The 12,151-nt window shown below is 32.5% G+C and overlaps 1 protein-coding gene across 1 annotated transcript in view; it reads right to left on the bottom strand.

The window, feature by feature from the left end:
• Positions 1-1,119: 1,119 nt before the first annotated feature.
• LOC105451991 overlaps positions 1,120-12,151 on the bottom strand; it is a 48,349-nt gene continuing 37,317 nt past the window's right edge. The window contains exons 3-4 of the mRNA XM_011692748.1: positions 5,805-5,938; positions 1,120-2,770 (exon numbers count right to left, since the gene is read on the bottom strand). Of these exons, the coding sequence (XP_011691050.1) occupies positions 2,551-2,770; positions 5,805-5,938 (354 nt within the window). The 3' untranslated portion in view covers positions 1,120-2,550. The remainder of the gene's footprint in view (positions 2,771-5,804; positions 5,939-12,151) is intronic.

The following is a 12,151-nucleotide window of genomic DNA, read 5'->3' as shown; positions in this document are numbered from 1 at the left end:
TTGCCCTATACTGCGCTATACAACGTTTATTACTGACGAATAAACCTTTCGCGAATTTTATTCGCAGGTTTATTTGTTTCACAAATAACTTTTGTGCATATCATGTTTATTAACAACATCTTCATTTTAATTTAATAACTTTCTATATAAACTGTCAACTTGATCATCTTGAACAATCGTATATTCTTTCAACACAACTGCATAAATGATTTACAAGAAAACACTTGCAACTTTTTTAGTTTAATTTAAGCTTGTACACGAAGAGAATTTTATTTTAAAATTTACCCTGAAAATCATGCTTAACCGTAGCACAACATAATATTTCGACGAATTTTATGTATTTTTTACTATATATTTTTTAATATATACTACAATAAATTTATTGTAGTGCATAGTAAAATTTGTTGAAATACTATGTTGTCTCACGATTAACACGATTTTCTGGGTAAATTTTAAAAAGAAATTCTCTCCGTGTATAAATCATATGTTGTAAAGTAATAGCGAGATAAGGAAAAATTGTATATTTCTTTCTTGTAATATATATGTGCTTTAATGCAAAGCTATCTGGAGGTAGAAAACTACCCTTGAAGTTATGTTAATATATTGGATCGAATATCGAATAAATGTTTAAAAATATCACTTAAAACCACAATACATTGTGATATTAGAAATGTTCATCAATATTTCAGATTGAATATAAATATAATTCCCCAAAAAATTTAAATGGATAGATATGAAGTACTATAAAACATTTATTTAAAACGATTTTTACAGAGTCGAAAATGTTTAATTAGAGTTATATATATCAAATTAACTTGGAAAAAATATCTCCAATTTTTAGTTATTCTACACCATATTCGAGATTCCTCAAAAATAGAAAAAAAACCGCAAATGTTTTCTCACTGAAAGAATAATATTGAAAGAAAGAAAACATTTTAAATCGGAAAGAATTGAATCTAAACACGAAGAACGCGTACGTATGGACTGCAACAATAAAAAGCTATATATTTCTCTCTGGTCGAAATATATAAACTATGCAATTCAAGTTAAGAGAGAATGTAAAACACCTCATCAAGTAATATTGATATTAATAATTATAACTTCAATTGTCTATTATTATACTATTTAAAAATTACGGAATTTATAATATATTTTTCAAAAACACTTTTAATATTAATAAAGTCCAATCATAGTAATAATTTCTAGAAAACATTTTTTTTAATATGCGGATGAAATTAATAATTAAAATGAGTGTGTGTGTGTATGTGTGTATAATAGCGATTATTTTTACAAAATCTAGTAAGTAGATACCGTTACATTATCGTTCATTATATCTCTACAGTGTCGTTAGCGTTACGGTCCTCGCGAAGCATGCTCTCAAGAAAAAACGTAATTATAATGATGATAACAAGAATGCGTAATAAGAAACTATGTTAATGCATTGCGAAACGTAATTATTGACACGAATAAGTAAGAAAAGAGTACATTTAGCGACTCTGTAGTAGGCTCCTTATGAATTTCTTGCGTTAAGATTATTTAATGAAAGGAATAAAGCGACACGCGCGCGAGCGTCGTTTGAAGGTCCGACGATGCAAAGCGGAACGAAGCGAGGCAGCCAGTCTATTATGTACCGAGTCTAATAACAGCTTACCGGAGCTTACTAAAGCTTCCTGAGAGCTCCTGGAAGCGAAGTGATTGTTACAGATATCGAGCGTAACAATAAAGAGGTAGGACCAATGGGTTAAAAAAAAAAATTTCGCTAAAGAGCTCTTCTTTCTTTTCAGTAATTTCTGCGATCATTGATCTTTTATAATTACGCAAAAATCTGAGAAATCTTTCCGAATTAATCGATTCGAAAATGAACATAGACATGAATTGCTAATATTTGCTTAATTTCCAATGTTAAAAGAGTATCCAATCAACTCCAGATCATATTTATAACACTGCTAATAAAAAAATATTTTGTTTTTAAAAAATTTATTTCAATTGCTTTTAAAAAAGAGAAAAAATTTATGTCGGTTGATAACTAAATCAGTTTATTTTAGATTAATGCTATAGATATATTCACATGTTACGTATGTGAATTGTTAACAATAACGTACGTTCAAATATTCAAATATTCTGTCCTAATTGATTTTATAATAAAAATTCTATAATTAAAACAACAGATTTGTAACCAATCATTCTGATCATTTAAAATATCCATTATCGTTTTCACGTAACAGTTTACATTAAGCGTTATTGTTTATATCAATTTGACGAATTATTTGAATTTGTTTATACATCATCAACGATTCATTTTCATTATCTTCTGTTCAAATATTTTTCTCTAAAAGGCAAGTTTTTTTACTTATTCAAATGGTATCTGTCATTAAATGAGAAGCGTAATTAGTCAAAAATGTCCTACATTATCCGATTCATGAAAATTGGACGGAAGTAGAACATTTACGAGAGTACTTTGACGAGAATGTCGATTAGTGCGACATCGTTATCTTGAAGGAACTATCGACCCGATTGAAGGAGCAACAGAGAAAACTCGGGCGTCAAATGTCAACGAACGACAGTGCTCGAGTTTCGCAAAGGACGATAATTCGTCGCGCAGCAATAATCGAGAAGATCATTTGTCTTCTGCGAATCGCGAATAAAAAAGAAAGAATAATGGTCGTCTGCTGTCCTTACCTTTCCGGAGCCCCTTGAGTTGCATAGGAGAACACCGGCAGCGTGAATCCTGTACTCTTTGTCGAGTTGCTCGTGTTGTCCTTGAATTTTCCTGCACACAAAGAATTTAACGGAAAAATTAATTTAAAAACGTCTCATAAAAGCGAATGCAAGACACAAGCTTTCTATACGCTGTTAAATTAAAATGCATAGTGATGAATAAAATTACAATGGAGGATGATGTCGATAGCTAAAGCGTATGCAATATACTACTAATATCGTGAATCAAATTAGTTAAAAGTAAATTTCTTCATTTTAAATTTAAAAATTATCTTTTAATTTTTATGTTGAGAAAATATCAGCATAAAAGAATCCATCAGTTCGAGCACTATTTTTATATGAAACTACGGGAAGTGTAAGAACAGTTTGGCTACTACTTTTGGATACCTTGGCTACGAGCCTAAGTCGCCATAACGAGAAGAAGATGGCACTCTCACGACCCACTGGCACATTTTTCAAGAGACTCTCAGCCAATGATTTATAAACTAAAAAAACTTTTTTCGCGCGAGGCAACTTTGGCAATTACGAGTAGGCAAACAATCTTATAAATTAGGGCTTTCTCGGTCGCCTCTCGGCGTAAGGTGATCCTGTGCACTCGTGTGCACTTGCATGTGATCGCAAGCACATGACGGACTAGCGCAAGAGCGAGCGGGGGAGTTCTCCGTCTATATCCGGGAAATTCTCCGAAGCTTGACGGCGCAGTAAAGTTCAGAAGGGAATTAATTGCACGGGCGAGAGGTATCGCACGGGCTTTTTTGTCGATTAAGCTGATTTTGAAAGCGGTTGCAGGACGCTTTAACACGTTGAGCGACGGCGATAACATGCTAATCTTGCCTACAAAAGACTTCGCTAACATTGTAGACTGTATACGAAACACTTTGTTCAAGAGAAATAAGGGGATATTAACAAAATTGAATAATACTTTATAACTTTACATTTTGAAGTACATGAACATAGAAAGCCAAAAATCTCTCAATATACAAAGTACTCATTGTAGATAATAACTTTTTAAGCTGTTGTAAGAAAAAATTTTCTCATATAGATTTTTTACCATTTTAATAATGTTCAACAAAAATATTTAACAAAAGTTTTTGAAAGGAAAGTATTTCAAAAATTAAAAAAATATTAATTTATTATTTACTGTCTAAAATAAATAATTTATAAAAAAATATTTATGTCCATTTATTATTTAATCTTTTTATCAACTTCAAATAGATAAAAAATACGTAAATAAACGCAAATATAAGAAATACGTAACTACGTACCCTACCCGCCTTCAAAGAACGAAGGAAAATAATATTATGAATGTCATTGAACAAAATAAATTAGATCTATTCAAGTAGATATAACCCTTATTGCATTATACTGCAAGATAAACACTCGTGAGACAATGGCAAAGAAACAAGATTGTTTAAGGAGTACAAGGTAAATAGTTGAATTATATGTCGACTACGATTCATTCTATCTCCGACAACTTTATCATACAGTGAAAAGAATTTATTACAAACATAATTTGTTATTTAATATCTCTCATAACATGCTAATATATTATACTGTAGTAATATTATATATAGTAATACGTTATCGAATAAATTTACATAAGCATTATCGAGATTCGCTTTTTCTCCAGACTTTCTTTTCAAAAGATTTTCCACGCTGCCAGAATCGATTTAAGTAAAGGTTACCCATTCGATTTCCACCGCAAAATACCTAGGTTCTACGACCAGAAATTTTTCTCTTTCTCGCACACAGTTTTTATCTCTTGTTTCAACTAAGATCATCGTAGCTGCCGCGGAATAATGAATATATAGAAGCTCTTATCAATATCACAAAAAATATTACATTTATCACTTTTATTATATAACTATATATTTACTTGGTTACATCTAGGTCTATAACAAATCTGTTAATATATTTTATTTCAGATTTGCTTAATACAAATTACAGACCTTAATCTCACATTTTCAATTTATTCAGCTGTCTAAATGCGATCGCTAAATATATATTCTTTCGTGTATCAGAAACAAAGATTAGAAAGAGTTTCCAAGTATTCATTATCTCATAAATTTATCAATGTCGCATAATCAAGGAGCCGACGAGAGGGTCACCGTGCAAACACGACGCGAGACACCGCAAACGCGAGGGTGGAGCTGTGCAAACAACTTCGTGTTCATACGCGTGAAAAAAAGTCTCACATCCCGCTGACTTGTTCTTTTTCTCAAGGTGTTACCCTTTTTCCGTGTACATAGCGAAGGGCGAGAATAATTTCGAAAATGTTTGCAAAATAAAATAAAAACATGCGCTTTAGAATTATATGTCAAGTTTCCGTTTCTTGAGTCAATTTATTACGAAATCAACGTGCAGAAGTATTTACGGTAAATGATATAATTGAACTTCACGCGATGATAACATAATGCAAAGTTACAAAACTTTGTGATGCTGCGTACTAGTAAATAAACTCTGAAAAGTTAGTTTAAACCTTAATATTAATGAGTTAAGCTTCGTTAAAACGTAATTTCGCTCGTTATGTTCGCTTGAACATTATGCAGAGTATTCTGAAGATAACGCGATGAAACATTTTCTGATGGGAGTAAAAAGTGCTGCGATAAAATTATTACTCCGTCACGAGACTGCCCTCGCTAAATCTTTTAGAAGTTAAGCTCTCGCATTCCCATGAGAGTCGGTTCTAACATAAAGTTCGCGTTTACCCCGCGATTTAGTTGCTTCTTAGCAAATGTATTATTCGAAAAAGCCTTTATTACACAAATAATTACTTATCTTAGCACACATGAAATATGCAAAAGCTCTCTCCATAAAAAGAGTTTCACGTAAAATAATTTTTAAAAATCTTATTTGTAAATAAAAACCAATATGTTTATCACAAAAATTAATTTACTTACAATTTACATATAAAAGATTAATATACTTATAAATAAGACAGTGGCGGAATACGTCATAGACTAAAAACTTTTGCAATTTCATATATATTAATTTAACATATGATATGTATAGAATCGTTTTAAAATATATATCATCAATATTTATATGTATATTCCCACTAACAAATATTTTTAGAGAAAACTTACGATATAGCATGCAGCAATTCCTGTCGCTGCTTCTCCTTCACTTTTACGCTTCCACCTTCCTCGAGAGCTGCTTGCAATTCCCTTTGCAAGACTGCCAATTTGCGGCGCTCACCCTCCAAGAGTAATGAAGTAACCTGAAACAAAATATAAAGGTTATTTGCTACCTCGTTGAATGACAGTAATCAAATACATTTTAGTGAAATATATTTCGATTTCTTGACATATAGCATATCTCGAAAAAGATAAAAAAAGAAACGATTGCTAAAATATAAACTTTATTTACTGAAAAAAAAGGAAAGGTAGTTTTATAGATATATATATTATTTCGCTAATTTTCTCTCTCTCTCTCTCTCTCTCTCTCACACACATACCTATAACAGCTGTGCGATAGACTGATAGCTACATAAATAATAATATCACTTCATCATTTATTAATTCATTTAAAAAAAAAATACAGAATGTAGAAAAATAATTTTCTGAAAAAACTAATTAATTAATTAACTTCGTATCAAAATATTACTACAGAAAATATTAAAAAATTGCGAAAGTCTGAATTCCTGTAAAAATATTGTTTTGAGCGACAGCTGATTACTTCGTGGGATATCTATTATAGTACGGATTTTCAACGAAAGAGCTTATCATGCTTTCTTTTATTACTCTGGAACTTCTTGCTATTAAACTGTAGTCCATAAGTGCAAAGGAAGCCCAGATAACCAAGCAAATTAAAAAATCATGAATTAGCGGGCGCTTTTATGTTGCCAATAATTTGAAGATCCCCATCATCAACGAAACATAATATGCTACAACTGTATTGATTAATATTCCTAGTTCTCCATTCAACAATAAATAACTGTGATTTAATCGAGACATTTCACATTACAGCAGCATTACAGGAACTCGATGCAATTATATGCCAAGCACGCGAAACCGCGCATAAACTCCTCGATCTGCCGCCGTACAAATATTAGAAAAAAATGTAAATGACGATACATACACACCTGCGGTCATGTTGATATAGTATACCCGCTTTTAATGCACTCCGAGTAGAAGCTAGGGTGTCTCAATTGAAACATGCAAAGATGACATTTGTAGCGACCGGTGCTACGGCGAGAACGCGATCGCGGTGACGCGACGCGCGACGTATAGTGATTGCATGGAACGTTTAACTAACACATTACGGACGATGCCTCAATACGCAATTAATTACGACGATCGAGGAACTCACGATAATTCTTCGCTCGCGTGTCTCACTTTCGTTTCGGATTCCGAGAGATACGAATTTAAATGATTCGAATGCGATTTCACAATAAACCATCGCGCCGCGGCATTCGCGATGTGTTCGGCTTCACAGCTATACGATCTATAAAACTATATCAACCGAGCGATATCGCGATTCCAATAATTTATACCAGAACGCGTTCGAAGTGACGATACTGATTGCATACTTCATGCACTCCGAATAGAAAGTATATATTTGAAGACGACGTTTTCTTGCGACTTCGAGGTGCTCGCCGCTCGGCCAAAGTACGACCGTGGCGACGCGATGCGACGATTGCACGAAATGTTTTAACGCGTTACCGTTGGGTACATAACTAGTTAAGAAATATCAAATATATATATATAATTAAAAGTTAAATAATATATGTATATATAAATTAGGAACTGTTACTTTTACTATTTGAGAACGTGTTGATAAAAAAGAGATCGTGTATGTTACGAAATATATCAACTGACGGCAATATAGTTTTCCTTAAATATCATGTGCTGGTTTACAGATTTATAATGATCGTTTAATAATTTATTTTTCAACTATCGACAGGGCTACTGATCAAGTTATTTTCCAATATGATTTTTTTTTATAACCGAATAAAGTAAATACATCCAATAAAGTAATCCAATAAAGTAAATACATCCAATAAAGTATCCAATAAAGTAATAGCATAATTTTTAATACGACATAAATTATATGTATTAGTAAAAATTATTAATTTATAAAAATATAATTAATTTAATTTAATTTAATTTAATATAACAATAATAGCGAATTTGAGTGGATGCATTTTAGTGCACACTGGTGCATATTATAATCATTGTACACTGCAGATCTAAAAAGTCTAAAAATGAAATGCAAATATCTCGAAATAAAATAATTAATACATATTTTAACAAAGAACATGAAAAAAATTTAGATACTGTACTCACTCTATATTCTGTCTTAGAAGAGTGCATATTGATATCTCAGCTTTAAATTTTTAGAATAAAGACACAATAACGAGCAAAATAGGCTTTTGAAATCGACTGACCTCCTAGATATTCAATTTAATCAACGATATGTGTGATAAATTATATCGATAAAATATGGACCATGGTTGAAATCACAAAATTGAAAGATAAGGCGAAAAATATCATAAAAATAGAGAGAATTCTATAGCGAACGAATTTATAATATAAGTGCGTTAAAATTCGTTAAAATCCACTAAAGATGACCGCTATTCTTTGAGGATCGAAACATTTAATTGTATTCTTAAAGAAGATTGTTGACAATTTTATACGTTAACATAATTATTTTTTATAAAATTTATAACACACGTTATCAGCGTGTACATCTAGCTTAGTTCGTTAGCCCTTCTATTGTTTATATTATATTATTTGAATATTTATATACTATATTGAAGATTTCGCGATTTACATATTTATATTAAAAACATATATCTTTACTTCAATTTGTATACGATGCCTTTAATGTGCATTAATGCGCACTAGCGCGTCCAATCGCGCCAAATTTGCTACAAATATGTATTATCCTAATAATTAACTTTTATTATACCTAAACACATCTTTATGTCCACAAATTCAAACAGCAAAAGAGTAAAAATCTTAAATATAATAGAAAATCAAAAAGAGAACACACAAATACACTCAAAATAAAAGTTTTTATGCGCTCTTATAAATAAAAACCTAATAATTGCTATATTAAATTATAAGACTTTACTTGGACGGCGTAGATTTCTTATTGCACTTTCTACTAAAAACATTAACATCAATTCTGAGCATAAACAAAATTAATGGGTTAAAGAAACGCGTTCTTTATAAATATTTCGAAAGAGGACAGCGTAAAAAAACCTCATGTTTTTATTTATATCTCATAACGATTTCAGTTTCCCTGCTGAGTCCACACGAGCGCGATAAATCGTACAATACGCGCATCAAGAGCGCACATTCGATTTCACGCGCGCACGCTGTAGCTCGCGCGCAAACATCTCATATGCAACGACGCGTGCAGATACGTATACGCGTGTGTATATGTAAATCGTTCTTGCACTTGTTGGATGCAAGTGTTGGACCACAGGACGTAGGTATACGCATATGTACGCGCATACACACATGAGCAAGAAGATACCTGAATAGATAAACGCAGGAAGATACGAGCCGCTAACGCCGCCACGACTCGCCTCTAAGCTCGTTGCGCTCGACGGAGGATCGCGCATACGAATGTACTCTATAATTGGCCGAAAGCACTGGACTTCCTACGATTATATGAGTTATTATTGCCAGATTATGCTAATTTCACAGGAGAGATGAAAGCTCGCGCGGATGCGCTCACGAGTGCGTGTCATGCTGCTCTTTTGGTCGGCGCACCGCTGTTAACCGGTACCCCCATTGGGAGATCATTAGGGTAAAATCAAAAGATAGCTGCAAAATGTTCTACATTCCTTGTTCTTTTCCTTTTTATCCTATATATATATATTTTTTTTTATACTTTGATCTTTTTTCTCTTTAAATTAGAAATTTTTGATAATAATAAATAGAATAAAATTGTAACCAAATACCTAATCTGTCATGAGAATTATTTAATTTAAATATATGTAAAAAGATAAACAAATTAAATAATCATCTGCTTTTATTGTGGAAATTATTCAATTAATTAATCGCCAACATAGCCAGACGTTGTATCTTTAAAATGTCTTTAAAATCTTTTAAATGTCATATACAAAATTTTTAAATACTTACTTTTTTAATAATTTTATTCTTATTCTGATTATGTATATAGGTTTATCTTCCAATATTTTTCCATTTATTTCAATACGTTAAGTTTCTGGGATTCTATATATGACTGCAATTGTGATATCTATGTGTAAATACCGCAAAAGAATTAGAGGCATTCAACATTTTATGGCCGCATTGCGCAGCATATTAAACGTTTGCTCCAAGTCGGAATTTAAATTATATCCCGCCGCAGCCAATATATAATAAGTGAATTCGCGATCCAAGCAGTAGGTATTTATACGATAAATAAATCGTGATGCATTTTTACGCGTACAATAATAATGATTTAGAATTTATCTTGGTTCGCGCATCGCGTAATGTTCAACGATGAGTCAAAATACACATGAAACGCACCATAGTTTTCTCCAAGCAAGTCCAAGCAAGCATTTCGTTTGCTCTGCAATGCAGTGTAAAATAGAACGGAAATTACTACATTTGTACATTATTATATCATCATAAAAGTAGCGTATTTCAATGAATTTGTATACAATGTATCCATTTTGCATTTTATCTATCTGGCATTAACTTACGTGAATTTCTTGATATAATAGTTTTCAAAGTATAACAACTTTAAAAATACACGGAGGAAATATCAAAGAATATAATGCATGATAAAATCTCGTTACATCGCGAAAATATCAAATTGCATTGTGAATATTGCATTAAGACGAATCGCGCGCGTCCATCAATGCAGATAGCGAACTCGACGAAAAAATTTGAAAGAAATTTTTTTGCATTAAAAATTTTGTTCCACAACAATGTTCTCCAAGATACATTTTGCTATTTTTAATTGTCCGATTGAGTGTCTCTGGAGAGTTTCCGAAAGAAATGGCTCTCAAAAGAAGATATTTAAAAGGTTATGAGATTTTGTATCTCGGCCTTCTTTGCGAGAGAAATTTTTTTGAGAATTGGACCTCCGAGACCCTTCAGGTTGCTATCAGTCGAGAATCGCAGCAGTGCAACGTGTCGATTACGTTCACGCGATCACCGGAAGTTTCCGAACGCCACAGGAACCTGAACGCGTGCAAGTGCTCGTTGCCAAAGCGTCGTTATTGCAGACCAGACTATCTTAGTTTGAGCGAAGTTCAGCGATAAGTCAGCTTGAATTGCTAGTCTCGTGGTAGCACGAGTGTCAAATCAGACTTGGTCAGCGCAAACTTTTATTGGCGGAGTTCAACCGAACCTGAACCGCTCTGAAAGAAACTTTAACGAGAACAGATTAGAAGCATCGCGTTATTTATTGCTTTCGAAAATATCTATGACTAATTATTTATTAAATATTCTTTCATGACCATATAATACATAAATATTGTTTGCTATCCCATTCAATAATGAGTCTCGAATGTGTCTTTACGTCATCACTTTATATCCACATACCTTTATTATAAATGCGAATTTTATTAAAACATTTTCAAGATTAGATTTTCCAAATCGTGCCGACGTGCGACGGATGCATCGTAACCCGCATTGCATCGTAAAACGGATATACGACGGTGCACGGACTCTACTGTCTGTCGAAATAAAACTTTACGCAACTCCTTGAAGCACTGACTCCGCTTATTAAAGATCACCGCGATATTATGCTGATTATGAGTGTACCAGGCTATTATCCTGTCTATCGTAATCGCGTATTCTCGCTGGCTGTTTGCAAACGCTACGTTGATCGAGATCGAGAAAATAAAATAATCGCTTTTAGACGAACGTTGCATACAACTGTTCAATTGTGCGTAATTAAATTGTTATCGATAATTTATCGGAACACTCGTGCGTACGGGCAATTTCAGTTGAATCTGTGAATGCCGGTAGCACCGGCATTTATATAAAATGTTTATGCATGCTCGTACACAGAAGTCTTTATGGTGATGCTCGATCGTAACACAGACATTCACGGAAACCTTTACTTAAACGGATATTAAACTAAAAAGTCAGCACATATAAAATGACACAACGAGAAATAAGCTTATATCTTTTTATTCGCTTTTCTTAATTATTGACTCACAGCATGCAACCGCGTGTTTACTTCAAGGATCCTTCGTAGTTTAATTTCAAGTAATATACATATAACTCTATATCGTTATGAATAATTCCATGTTACGATAGGATTAGATTAGTAACACGCAGAATTCTTATCTTGAGATGCTGAAAAGGATACTTTATAATTAACTCATAATTAGCAAATTTCTTAGAAAAAAAAAATAGAAAGAGAGAAAACCACGTCAATTTATATATATAAGATTCTGCATCTAGCTAATTATTTTAATTTTTCCAACAAAGAATGCGAGAAGAAAGTTCAATTATGT

Source organism: Wasmannia auropunctata, unplaced genomic scaffold (assembly GCF_000956235.1).
Source record: "Wasmannia auropunctata unplaced genomic scaffold, wasmannia.A_1.0 LD336039.1, whole genome shotgun sequence".
Classification (NCBI taxonomy): Eukaryota; Metazoa; Arthropoda; class Insecta; order Hymenoptera; family Formicidae; genus Wasmannia; species Wasmannia auropunctata.
The sequence above is the reverse complement of the archived record's forward strand: the minus strand, read 5'-3'. Positions and strand labels throughout refer to the sequence as shown.